This window comes from Cucurbita pepo, chromosome LG11, assembly GCF_002806865.2.
Source record: "Cucurbita pepo subsp. pepo cultivar mu-cu-16 chromosome LG11, ASM280686v2, whole genome shotgun sequence".
Classification (NCBI taxonomy): Eukaryota; Viridiplantae; Streptophyta; class Magnoliopsida; order Cucurbitales; family Cucurbitaceae; genus Cucurbita; species Cucurbita pepo.
In genome coordinates, this window is record NC_036648.1 from 6,654,212 (window position 1) to 6,667,504 (window position 13,293).

Below are 13,293 nucleotides of genomic sequence, written 5' to 3' on the forward strand. Positions count from 1 at the left end.
GGGGGGGGCATATAATATCACATTAGAGGCAATTCTCTCTGGTGAAGAATGATGAATATGATGAAAATTGATATTTACCTGTTCAGCATCCAAATGAACTTGCCCAGCAAAAGATACAGAAGCCTTAACCATCTTTGAGATTAAATAAAGTTCAAGTTCGAAATTTCCCACGTCATCATCAAGTTTTGATTCTAACAGAAGAACAAATCCAGAAAAATGCTCATATATAACACTGCAGGAAAAGTCAAATTTATAAGCCTGAAAAGTGGCCCCTTCAACTTTTTCTCCCCAAGTTCCAGACAAGGCTCTAATCGCAGTTCTGCCGTGCAGTTCCTTTCTTTTTGTAGTTCCTAAAAGACCCAAAAACAGTGCCATCAAATTGTAAGTTAAAAACATGAAAAGGAGATTAGCAAAGGACGCCAAGCCAATGACCAAGTAGTAGAAACGCATACAGAAATATCCCTTCAATGCTACCAATACTTAGCAGTCAAATTCAAGAAAATACCAGCAATATATACAAGTTCGATTCATTTTCTATTTTGTGAAAAATAAGAATATTCATTAGGGAAAAAAAAAGTGCAATACATGTAGGTTGAGTAAAGTTGAATCACACACAAATCAAAGAAAAAAAATTAGAATGCGTGTAAATAGACCATTCAAGATGTCTACAATGATGAATCAAATACAAATGAGCTGACATTTCTTATGGGTGTACTACACATTGAACAATCATTACTAAACTCAGTATACAGCTTCAGGGATATGTACCTGCTCCAGAAGTGGATGCATTGCATTTCAGACCCATGTCAAATTCTGATATCTCTTCAATAGAGGGGAGAAGATGGTCATTAAGTGCACCCATTTGATGTAGCTTCTTACATGCCTCCAAGCATACAAGCTGCTTAGACAAATTAGAATTCCTAGTTGAAGGACCAACTATGGTTTGAAAAGCGGCTGTAGGAGGTAAAATTAGCCGACACTCGTAGGATCCTTCACCATATGAGAGTTGAAAGATTGGTTTTGGACTGAAATATCTACAATTTACAGCAGCAAATCAAAATGAGATCCCTTGGAATTGGCTACTATCAAAAAAATTAGAAAATATTACAAAATCTATATTCACTGTTAGAGAATATTTGATGAATCCACCCGACTTAAATGGTGGTGAAATTCTCTATTTATGATCATCAAATAAATTACTAAGGAAATGGAAAGAACAATAAACGGAAAGAGCAATAAATACATACAAGATATTTGTCTATAATAAAAGGTCAAATATGGTACCTATGATAAACCGTAATGGAAGGCTAAATATCCTTAACAACTACATTCAATGTAAGTTCTAGACAGATAAGAGCTCTAACCTAGTTTGGCCCATGATCAATCCGACAGAAAATGAAGAGGTACTAATAGTAAGCACATGTTTTTGGATATCGAAAACAACTTTAACTGAGAAAAAAATCCAAGAATATAAGAGCATACAAAAAACCAAACACAAAAAGAGGTCCAACTAGAGAAAGGAACTCCAGCTATACAAATAATAAGTACATGTTTAAGCATGACTAACCAACTCCTTATAAATTCCGATTTATTTCAACATGAATAAGCTTTTAATAGATCTAATTCAATAGATACAAAAAGTACAGAACAAGGGAATATCTAGATGGTTTATCAAATAAAATAATTTTGATTTTAGACTGACATACTCATGGTACAGAACCATAGAAGCATGGAAATGTCCAGAGTTCTGTTAGAAGCTAATTACAAAGGGAAGATAATCCATACTTATCACCAGGGAGCTTTTTACAGTATAGATGTATGAGACCAACACTAGAATCTGCAGTAACTGATGCCCCAGTTGCCTCCACAATGTAAGAATCTGTCTCCATAATTGAAAAAGGTTTCAACATGCAAGCATCAGGGTCTCTACTCATAGCTGCCTCTGTCATTGATCGGTCACTTCTTATGACATCAAATAGCTGTTCTCTTTGCTTCACATTTCCCCTGTGAGCATTACAAGATTTAGAATATCAACAAGACATGAGAAGAAAAAAAATAGTTTACCACGAGAAAGGCCTTACCTCTCCAGTAACAAAATATATTGGGAGTTGCTCTGTCGAGCACGACCTCGAGATTGTACATAACTACGAACAGTCTTAGGAAGGTCAAACCGTACCACGAATGAGCAATTTGGTACATGAAGTCCTTCCTCAACTACATCAGTGGAAAATAATAGATTGACCTGCAAACATAGAAAGGTTTTAGCCATTAACAACTAGAGTTTCATAAGCCAAAATACAATCTGAATGATGTAAATGAACACCTTGCCATGACGAAACAACTCCAATGTCTCCTTCTGGACTTTCGGTGCCAGTGCACCAACTGATGTATTACATCCAGTCACATATGAAACCGTAAAATGAGATAAATTTGCTACTTTTTTCACAAATCTTTCAATAACATTAGCGGCAATTATTCTTTCAACAAATATGAGACAGAGCACCTGCCTAGATACTCTGATACAAAAACGTGAGGCAATTAAGCAATGGATATTAGAACCAAAATTGATGGTTAATAAATATATTTGTACTTACCCAAATGATTCAAAAAGTTGGAGAAGTTCAAACAATTTAGGAGAAATGTAGCCCAAATCTACAGCTTTCTGAGAGTCAAAACCAAAATTTGGTATATTTTCATTTCCTGAAACCACAAGGAAAATAGGTAAGCAGCAAACACCAATTCAAGAAAATACCAGCAATATATACAAGTTCGATTCATTTCTATTTTGTAAAAAATAAGAATATTCATTAGGGAAAAAAAAAGTGCAATACATGTAGGTTGAGTAAAGTTGAATCACACACAAATCAAAGAAAAAAAATTAGAATGCGTGTAAATAGACCATTCAAGATGTCTACAATGATGAATCAAATACAAATGAGCTGACATTTCTTATGGGTGTACTACACATTGAACAATCATTACTAAACTCAGTATACAGCTTCAGGGATATGTACCTGCTCCAGAAGTGGATGCATTGCATTTCAGACCCATGTCAAATTCTGATATCTCTTCAATAGAGGGGAGAAGATGGTCATTAAGTGCACCCATTTGATGTAGCTTCTTACATGCCTCCAAGCATACAAGCTGCTTAGACAAATTAGAATTCCTAGTTGAAGGACCAACTATGGTTTGAAAAGCGGCTGTAGGAGGTAAAATTAGCCGACACTCGTAGGATCCTTCACCATATGAGAGTTGAAAGATTGGTTTTGGACTGAAATATCTACAATTTACAGCAGCAAATCAAAATGAGATCCCTTGGAATTGGCTACTATCAAAAAAATTAGAAAATATTACAAAATCTATATTCACTGTTAGAGAATATTTGATGAATCCACCCGACTTAAATGGTGGTGAAATTCTCTATTTATGATCATCAAATAAATTACTAAGGAAATGGAAAGAACAATAAACGGAAAGAGCAATAAATACATACAAGATATTTGTCTATAATAAAAGGTCAAATATGGTACCTATGATAAACCGTAATGGAAGGCTAAATATCCTTAACAACTACATTCAATGTAAGTTCTAGACAGATAAGANTGGAAAGAGCAATAAATGCATACAAGATATTTGTCTATAATAAAAGGTCAAATATGGTACCTATGATAAACCGTAATGGAAGGCTAAATATCCTTAACAACTACATTCAATGTAAGTTCTAGACAGATAAGAGCTCTAACCTAGTTTGGCCCATGATCAATCCGACAGAAAATGAAGAGGTACTAATAGTAAGCACATGTTTTTGGATATCGAAAACAACTTTAACTGAGAAAAAAATCCAAGAATATAAGAGCATACAAAAAACCAAACACAAAAAGAGGTCCAACTAGAGAAAGGAACTCCAGCTATACAAATAATAAGTACATGTTTAAGCATGACTAACCAACTCCTTATAAATTCCGATTTATTTCAACATGAATAAGCTTTTAATAGATCTAATTCAATAGATACAAAAAGTACAGAACAAGGGAATATCTAGATGGTTTATCAAATAAAATAATTTTGATTTTAGACTGACATACTCATGGTACAGAACCATAGAAGCATGGAAATGTCCAGAGTTCTGTTAGAAGCTAATTACAAAGGGAAGATAATCCATACTTATCACCAGGGAGCTTTTTACAGTATAGATGTATGAGACCAACACTAGAATCTGCAGTAACTGATGCCCCAGTTGCCTCCACAATGTAAGAATCTGTCTCCATAATTGAAAAAGGTTTCAACATGCAAGCATCAGGGTCTCTACTCATAGCTGCCTCTGTCATTGATCGGTCACTTCTTATGACATCAAATAGCTGTTCTCTTTGCTTCACATTTCCCCTGTGAGCATTACAAGATTTAGAATATCAACAAGACATGAGAAGAAAAAAAATAGTTTACCACGAGAAAGGCCTTACCTCTCCAGTAACAAAATATATTGGGAGTTGCTCTGTCGAGCACGACCTCGAGATTGTACATAACTACGAACAGTCTTAGGAAGGTCAAACCGTACCACGAATGAGCAATTTGGTACATGAAGTCCTTCCTCAACTACATCAGTGGAAAATAATAGATTGACCTGCAAACATAGAAAGGTTTTAGCCATTAACAACTAGAGTTTCATAAGCCAAAATACAATCTGAATGATGTAAATGAACACCTTGCCATGACGAAACAACTCCAATGTCTCCTTCTGGACTTTCGGTGCCAGTGCACCAACTGATGTATTACATCCAGTCACATATGAAACCGTAAAATGAGATAAATTTGCTACTTTTTTCACAAATCTTTCAATAACATTAGCGGCAATTATTCTTTCAACAAATATGAGACAGAGCACCTGCCTAGATACTCTGATACAAAAACGTGAGGCAATTAAGCAATGGATATTAGAACCAAAATTGATGGTTAATAAATATATTTGTACTTACCCAAATGATTCAAAAAGTTGGAGAAGTTCAAACAATTTAGGAGAAATGTAGCCCAAATCTACAGCTTTCTGAGAGTCAAAACCAAAATTTGGTATATTTTCATTTCCTGAAACCACAAGGAAAATAGGTAAGCAGCAAACACCAAAAAAACGCACCTTTTGGAGGTGGAACAAATGATAAAAATAGTAAAATTATTAAAGAAAACCAAACTATGGCAAAAATGGTCTCACTTCAGTAGCAGTTGTGCTTAATCTCCTGAGCATGTTACCCGGAGCAATCAACAGTAGATCATGAATTCATATAATATAAATAGAAAAGCAAATCCTACACACAAAGTAGCAAGCTTACTGCTTGGATGAGCTCTCTCTCACTCACATGTCTCCCTCTTCCTTTCATTCCTCTAGTCTCTACTCTCTACACAAATGTTTCTCTGTTTTTCACTCTTTTAGCAGTGATGCTTATATTTTGTTCATCATGAACTCACAATTGTCACGTCTTGTTAGCCTTGAAGACTGATTTCGTTGACAAGTCCAAAGGAAGTACAGTAAGATGCTCAAATTTGCCAGAGACCTTATCGGCTCGGCATGGCGGCTTGGCGGCTTGGCTTCTCGGCTTAGATGGCTCGGTATACGTATAATATATCGATTTCTAGATTTCCAACCCTTCTAAAGCCATTTTCGACCTTATATAAGCCATTTGAGGTCAGTAAAACTCCTTTTTACCAAGTTTAATTAGCTTAGGGGCTTATATTGGAATTAATCATAATGTTTAGTTAGGTTAAGTTATTAGTAGGTCCTAAGCATGTTATATGAATTGGTATAGGTAAGAGTTAGGCATTGGATTGTAGTTTCGAGGCGTCTACCAAATTGTTAGTGACTTCGGTCAAGGCCAACCAAGTAAGTGATCTTACTGTTGGAGCTAACCTATTGTTTGATGTATGATGGTGCATATCCTTTGGCTCTTGCATGTACCATATTATATATGTTATGCTTATGTTATGTGAAATTTGTGTAATCTTTGAATTGATATGAGACGTATGCCATGTATGCATGTAAACCCATTACACTACTTTTATGAATGGATTGAAACGTCATGAATGAAATGTTATGTTTTACATTTAAAGTTTTGTGATGGAGCATGAGATGTTTGTCATGCGTACTTGTTGCTCACATGTATTATGTCATGAAAGAAAAGAGAAAGGAAATGAAATGTATGTTATGTCATGAATGTAAATCACGGGACCTCATGCATGTATGTATGTCAAATGCATCGGGATACTTCCCCATTATGTTATGTTAGTATGGACGCGTACGTTCGATATTTATGTTCGCCATGATATCATGCGGGCCTTTTCTTTTCTGTGGCGTCCGGTGATGTATAATGCGTTGTGCCGAACCAAGTCAGGCCTAAGGGTACCTATATGAGCCCGCCTGGTGGGCCCATGTGCACGTACGTAGGCCGTGTGTGGAGAAGTACCATACATCCAGCCCTGCCCGAATCGAAAAAGAGCCTAAGGTTATGTAACGTTTATGAAAGATAGGTCTCACTCATCTTTTGCATGTGATTGCATATCTAACCCTAGCAGTGGGGTGACTTGATGAGTATTTCATAAAATACTCAAGCCACATGCTACCTTAATTTTTCAGGTAAAAGTGAAGCTCCTATGCACGGATGACGGTGAACGCTAGGAAGGCCATGGAATTCAGAACAGGGCATTTGAATGTTTTAAGTTTTAAATTAGTAGATGTTAGGTCACATTGGATTTCAGTTAGTTGTTGTTAGGTGTTTTTTTTTAAGCTTGATTTACTTTTAAAGCTATGTGACGTTGAATTTCATGTTTTAAACTGATTATGCAAGTCCATTGCCTTATTTTAAAGATGTTTATTATGAATCTCCGCATTTATGACTTAAGCATTCTTGCAGTCAATTTTTTCTAGCCTTTATAAAAACCCCTCTCTTCACAATGTCAATAAAGATAAAGACAAACTAATGCTTCTTCCTTCATGGGTGTGAGCCATCTTGCTTCCTCTTTTACCTAGAGCTCCCTTTAAGTAGTAACCCGAAGAGTGTGTAGTCAGGCCTGTAGTGGTGTTTTTTATACAGGCATGCATCAGAAGATTTTGTCCATATTCTAGAGTCTATTGGGATTTTCTTGGTGTGGAATAAAGATTGTTGTTAAATGATGGAAGAAGTTCTTCTAAATTAACCCTTTTGATATAAGCGCAAAGTCCTTTCACTTTTTTTTTTTTTTTTTTTTTTTTTTTTTTTTTTTTTTTTTTTTTNTTTAGCTGGTAGAATTTTGATCTCGTGTATGCCATGGGAAGGCTTGAGAGTTCAAGGGAGGAGGTGGGAGATATTGTTAGATTTAACTCCTCTTTGTGGGCATCAGTTTCTCAAGATTTTTGTAATTAACGGTCAGATTTTATTCTTTTTTATTGAAGTTCATTCCTCTGAAGTTCAGGGTTGGACTCCTTTGGAGCCAGCTAAATGAGAGGTTTTTTTGTCATCAATATAAAGTAAAATAAAAACTTTGTTTCTAATCAAGCAACATTGTACGAAATTGTTCTAACAACACGAAATTGAGTTGTTATGGAGGATAAAAACAAGAAAATAGTTTGATAATGTATATAATAGTTGAATGAAGCAAGTACTCGCATACCAAGTGGGAATGATTCCCCAATTACTCGTAATTCTTCCTCAAGAAACTGTTTATACTGCAAAGAACTTTCTCTAGAAAGCTCATATTCGTTGTTTGGAATATTGACATTCTCTAATAAAACTTTAATTGCCTACAAAAATTAAAGAGAGATACACAAATCTTTAGAAAAAAATTAAGATTAAAAGAATGCAACATATATGGACAATAATCTAAGGGCATTCATGCCTCAACTTGTTAACTGTAAATATTATAACAAAGAAATTCAGAAATCGGAATCTGAGTTTTGTCGTACGCCCAAAGACAAATACCCAAGAAGAAAGAAAGAATGAGAGAACAGAACGATTAAAAGGGGTAATTGGCAGATATAATCTTGTATGCATAATTAGCCAACATAATCTGAATTCTCTAATGGCTCTAATGTAATTATAGTTGATCCAATAAAGCTATCCATGCTAGTTTCAACTTCGTACTGTAGTTTTCGGAAACTTAATTGAAATTGGCATATTTATATACCTTAATTGAAGGCACACTTAAGGAATAGTCATTTTTTTCAAAATACATATCAATCTATGCAACGATGTTCACTCACATGAGTTCCTCTTGGTTAAGATTTGATAAAATAGATTTCTATGGATTCATTGATCTTAGTCTAACCAACAGGTAACACAAATATCAGATCCATCGTCGATCATTCCACATTAATCCGTAGTGAGATACACAGGGGAGAAGTCTGTTAAGGTAATATTCTGTATCCCATTTACTATAAATTATCTGAAAGAGTAAATGTTTCACAATGGAAAACGGCTTCATCGCTCATTGTTTGGAAGACTCTTTGCTAGCTTTTTTCTGAAACTAAAATCTAACAACTACAAAATAAACCACATCAAACTACAATTGTACCTCATAAGCACACAGAACACCAAGTTCGTCAAGGCAATAAGAGATCTTAAAACGATCACTTGATAGCCGTTTTTTCAGTGCCTTAAGCTTACTGTCTACATCTTTATAATGAACTTGCAATGCCACTTGTGAGTTTGACAATAAAGTATCGAACTGTTCAAAAAAACATGAATCACCGTCATAAACATAAGAAAATATCATTTAAAATTTAGATAATTGCACACATGGGAACACCTTGGACCACAGGGCTTCTATCTTTGCCTTCAACTCCAAAGTTAGAGACTTAGCTGGTTCATAAAATATGCATGTTTCCTTTGCAGAGGGAACATATATTTCCACTTCTTTCTTGTCTTCAATAGCATAAATCTAAATCAGCAGAAAGGCCAAAGTTACTTGAGTATAAAATCATGATTTCTATACTGAGGTTATTGATTGAATCTCTTTTGAAGTACCTTGGAATCCAAGATACTTTCAAGCTCCCCTATTTGGCATTCACAATCCAAGGAAGAGGAAACACCTAATGTAGGATTATACATGTTTAGCAAATAGTGTTGTCCAGAATCAGTCGTAAAGACCACATGTAACTTGTAGATAATTGGAGGATAACTTGTAATTTTGTTCTATTCGGGGATTTCATGCTTTTGTCTCGCTTAGATTTTCATTTAACCTATTGTTTTGTGTGGAGTCTTTTTTCCTCCTTTGATGCCCCTGTGGGTTTATAGCCTCTCATAAACTTTCATCTCTTTTAATGGAACTTGCATTTCATATCAAACAAAAACATACACTTCAAATCACTATGTAGTATGACACATGCACAGCTTGCAATAATGTTGATACACGCCGTGATATATTGACCAAAGATACGTGAGAACCCTGAGACCGTACCTTTTCTAATAACAGGTGAGGCAGTCATTCCAAAAATCTTTGGTTTGTTGTCAGATTTGTGATAAAATTCCTTAACCAAAAGACAAAAAGAATAAAGGCATGAAAAAACACAGGCACAACACATAATACAGGGGAAAAAAAAGTTCCCAGATGAGATATTAACCTTCATGATTTTCGTATAAGGGTGATTACCAGTAGCACGATGGCATTCATCCATGATCATCAAGCACACTGTTCCCAGTCTAAAATATGCCTTCCTCAGTGCATCAAGAAGAATTTGGGGGGTCATAACGAGTACCTATACAGCAATTATAAATGAAATGATACAAAAAGAATACCCTGAATCAAATCAGGAAGCGAGGGTCAACCCGGAGATATTTGCAAGTTAAATAATTTAAAAGTTCACTCTGTTTTCCCTCAAAGACTGAAGTAAACAAACTAAATGTGAACGGATATAAAAATATAATTTCAAAAATAGTTGGTCCAATCGGTATTGTCCTTAAAAAAATGTATATATCAACAGCATTTGTATGAATCGTATTGTTTTAAATTCGGTGGAGATAGCAACTACATGGTCTCCCTTTCTGAACTAATCAAATCATAAGCAGCAGAATTAGAATAGAACTTCACCTTTAACTGGGAAAGATTGAAAGCAACGACGCACTACGAAAATTTGTCTCTAAACCACTGGTCTAGGGAACATGATAGAGTTAATTAACATAACAGGACCTTAAGTTTGCGCTCTGCAAACTGTCCTCATCTTTTCAAATGACTGTTTTGCTTCAAAAATTTATCATTAGGTAATGCTGCTTCAAAAATTTATCATTAGGTAATGCTGCTTCAAAATCGAATCAAGGGAGAGGAGGAAATATGCAATGGAAATAGAGAAAACAAGAATCATGCATAATTCCAACATCAAATTGAATCAACAGTCCTTAAGGCTTACTCAAGATTCAAGACATATTGTCAAGTTTTTCTTAATAACAATAAATTACAAATGAATGTGAAGAACTCAAACCAAGGAAAGGCATAGGGGACAAACGGTTCACTGCAAATAACAGGGGAGTGATAGAAATTGCAACAGTAACACATTGGAGCAAAAATCAAAAGCAACCAAGAAAGATAGGTAAAATCATACATCGCGTTCACTTGTTTCCTTCTCCCAGCAGTTCATATTCCAATCATCGACCCCCATGGCACCGTAATACTCCGCCACTTCAAAATCAGTCTGAACTTTAATAACGTTAAATTGCTGCAAAAACAAAAACTAAGGTTTTAAAATACAAAACAAGCATCAAAATGTAGGAACATTCCTTACGAAAGTGCGTGCCTGGTGAACCAAATGAACAGTGGGAGCCAAGAAAATGATGAACTTCTTATCACCACTGGACTTCATAGCTTTTCCAATTTCTTTTATAAGCATCACTGCAATCATAGTCTTTCCAGCACCTGTTTCCAACACGGCTATGGTGTTTCTCTTCATCCCAACTTCGAAAACCTCCATTTGATACCTACAGTACACCAAGATTTTAGCCGCAAATTCTGTATCGAATTGTGCGTCGGTAAGTAAAGAAAATGATCAAACAAAAAGAAACATGACACCTTCTAGGAATGAAGCCCTCGTCCATGGGTTTATCGAAGTTGGTCTGATCAGAAGCAACACTGGACTCCATGTCATTGAAATTTCTCTTGCGAGCACCATCACAATTTTCCTCCTCGGGATTATGCATGTCAAAAATTATTTGCAAAATCTAGGAAAGATGAAAGGGAAAACGATCGGAACCCTAAAAATTATTATATTCTCCTGGATTCCTCCGTTGTCTTCTCCCTGTATCCTGCCGAAGTAAATGTACAACGGAGATGCAGGAAGAATGTGTTGATGGTCCGCTCCGGGAACGGAGAATCAGTTAAAACTGAGATCAAACCGGCAGAGTGAGCTGTTGCACGCCGGAGTTGAAAGACTCGGCGGCGAGTTCACTTCGACTCAACCCGCCCTTGTTGTATGCTTGGTTAAACTGTAGTCGAGTTAAATGACAAGTTTCCGTTGGGTTTAAGAGGTTTTTAATAGGGTGTCTTAAAGCTTCCACCACACACGCCGCCTGTGCATGTATGTTTAATTGTTTGCGACACAACCGACTTGCCTCTCCTCGGGGCCATGATCTCTCAATGCAACGTTGCTTCCTATCATCTCATCTTGGTTCCCGATTGACATGGACCTCGTCGGTCATCGTAGCTGACTTGGTCATGCCATCGAGAACGAGCCTACGTGTCATTCATGACATTGAGATATCCCAAACATTGTGGAGGTTTGTGATTCCTAACATGATATCAGAGTCATGCCATTAGCTTAGTCATGTCAATAGAATCTTTGTCGGAACAAAAAAGTTGTGAATGCTCCCGAGAAGAAGTTGAGCCTCAATTAAGAGGAGGTTGTTCGAGGCTCCATAAGTATCAGGAGAGACTCTATGGTATATTTTTTTAGATGGTGAGAGTTTTGATTTTTTTTTTTCACAGGCTAAATGATCGATATTTTTTGGTCTGCTTAGGGTTGTTAGCTACTTGATCCTAATACCGGTTTCATGGTCTCCAACGCGACTCCACCATCTGTACAAGGGTATCTTGCCTTTAATGTAAGAGTAGTACATGACTGGTATTTGAAAAAATAATCGTGACCCCACTATTGAGGTCAAGGAATATAAGCACGTGTAACATGGGGACCTATCCTTTTATCATAGTATATCATGGCCTTAGGCAAATTTTCTATCCGGGCAAGGTTGGATATGTAGTACTTCTCTACACATGACCCACACGTGCGAGCATGGGTTCACTAGGCGGGCTCGCCCACCCCCTGGGTCTGGCTTGTTGGACCAACACTAGCTAACGGGCTCTTTGCCTAACACCACGGAGGGAAAGGGTCATCTATACATCATGGTAAACATAATGTCATAAATCATATATCATATTGTGTGCGTTTGTACCATCATTGTGGGAAAGTATCTCAATGCACGGTCACACAAAATGCATGAGGTCCCCATAACTTATAGTAATGCAAACCAAACCTCTAACGTTTCTAACATTGCAATTCCTATGGAGGTGTATGCATCGTAGCATCCAAATTTCTTACCACTTTTATACATCACGGACATGAGCATATCATAATGTGGCTTATCATAGTGTAACATGACATAGCATATCAGTACATAGCGTAGTCTATCACTACCGACCATAGTTATTGACAACATCATATAGCATAGCATAATATAACATAACATTCAAGCATACAACACATGCAGGGGTTATGGAGCACGTGTCATGATACATAAGACAATTCTTCCAACCAAACCGTTAGTGGAGCTACTTATTTAGTTGGCCTAGGCCGAAGCTACTACGACCCTTTGATGCTAGCTCGAGGCTGCTCTATGAAATTTAATCTACCCAAGGAATCCCACGATCCTAAACGTGACTTTAANTTATGGAGCACGTGTCATGATACATAAGACAATTCTTCCAACCAAACCGTTAGTGGAGCTACTTACTTAATTGGCCTAGGCCGAAGCTACTACGACCCTTTAATGCTAGCTCGAGGCTGCTCTATGAAATTTAATCTACCCAAGGAATCCCACGATCCTAAACGTGACTTTAAATAATTTAAACTACCAAAAAGGTAGTATTGTGTATGATGTTTTATGGTTTGAAACAACATCACTCCAAATAATAATAATAATAATAAACTAAAAAGAAGGCACATGGAGGTTGAATATTGAATTGGGGCTATTTTAGGGATTTCAAATGTACTTGAATATTATTCACCAACAAGTGCATTTTAAATATCAAATTAAATTTTAAATACAAGAGTTTTATTTGCAAATTAGTCCT

General features: G+C 36.3%; 1 protein-coding gene across 2 annotated transcripts in view; it reads right to left on the reverse strand.

Moving 5' to 3' along the window:
- LOC111806130 (endoribonuclease Dicer homolog 3a) overlaps window positions 1-11,443 on the reverse strand; it is a 19,415-nt gene extending 7,972 nt beyond the window's left edge. Inside the window, exons 1-15 of one of the 2 annotated variants that reach the window (XM_023691489.1) lie at window positions 11,020-11,443; window positions 10,748-10,928; window positions 10,556-10,669; window positions 9,581-9,715; window positions 9,418-9,487; window positions 8,985-9,049; window positions 8,767-8,898; window positions 8,533-8,685; window positions 7,633-7,762; window positions 4,974-5,079; window positions 4,703-4,895; window positions 4,461-4,621; window positions 4,165-4,383; window positions 3,015-3,280; window positions 79-350 (exon numbers count right to left, since the gene is read on the reverse strand). In XM_023691489.1, coding sequence (XP_023547257.1) covers window positions 79-350; window positions 3,015-3,280; window positions 4,165-4,383; window positions 4,461-4,621; window positions 4,703-4,895; window positions 4,974-5,079; window positions 7,633-7,762; window positions 8,533-8,685; window positions 8,767-8,898; window positions 8,985-9,049; window positions 9,418-9,487; window positions 9,581-9,715; window positions 10,556-10,669; window positions 10,748-10,928; window positions 11,020-11,147 — 2,325 coding nt within the window. In that variant the 5' untranslated portion in view covers window positions 11,148-11,443. Of the gene's footprint in view, window positions 1-78; window positions 351-3,014; window positions 3,281-4,164; window positions 4,384-4,460; window positions 4,622-4,702; window positions 4,896-4,973; window positions 5,080-7,632; window positions 7,763-8,532; window positions 8,686-8,766; window positions 8,899-8,984; window positions 9,050-9,417; window positions 9,488-9,580; window positions 9,716-10,555; window positions 10,670-10,747; window positions 10,929-11,019 lie in introns of those variants that run through there. The other variant, XM_023691490.1, reaches the window with a different exon arrangement.
- Window positions 11,444-13,293: the final 1,850 nt, after the last annotated feature.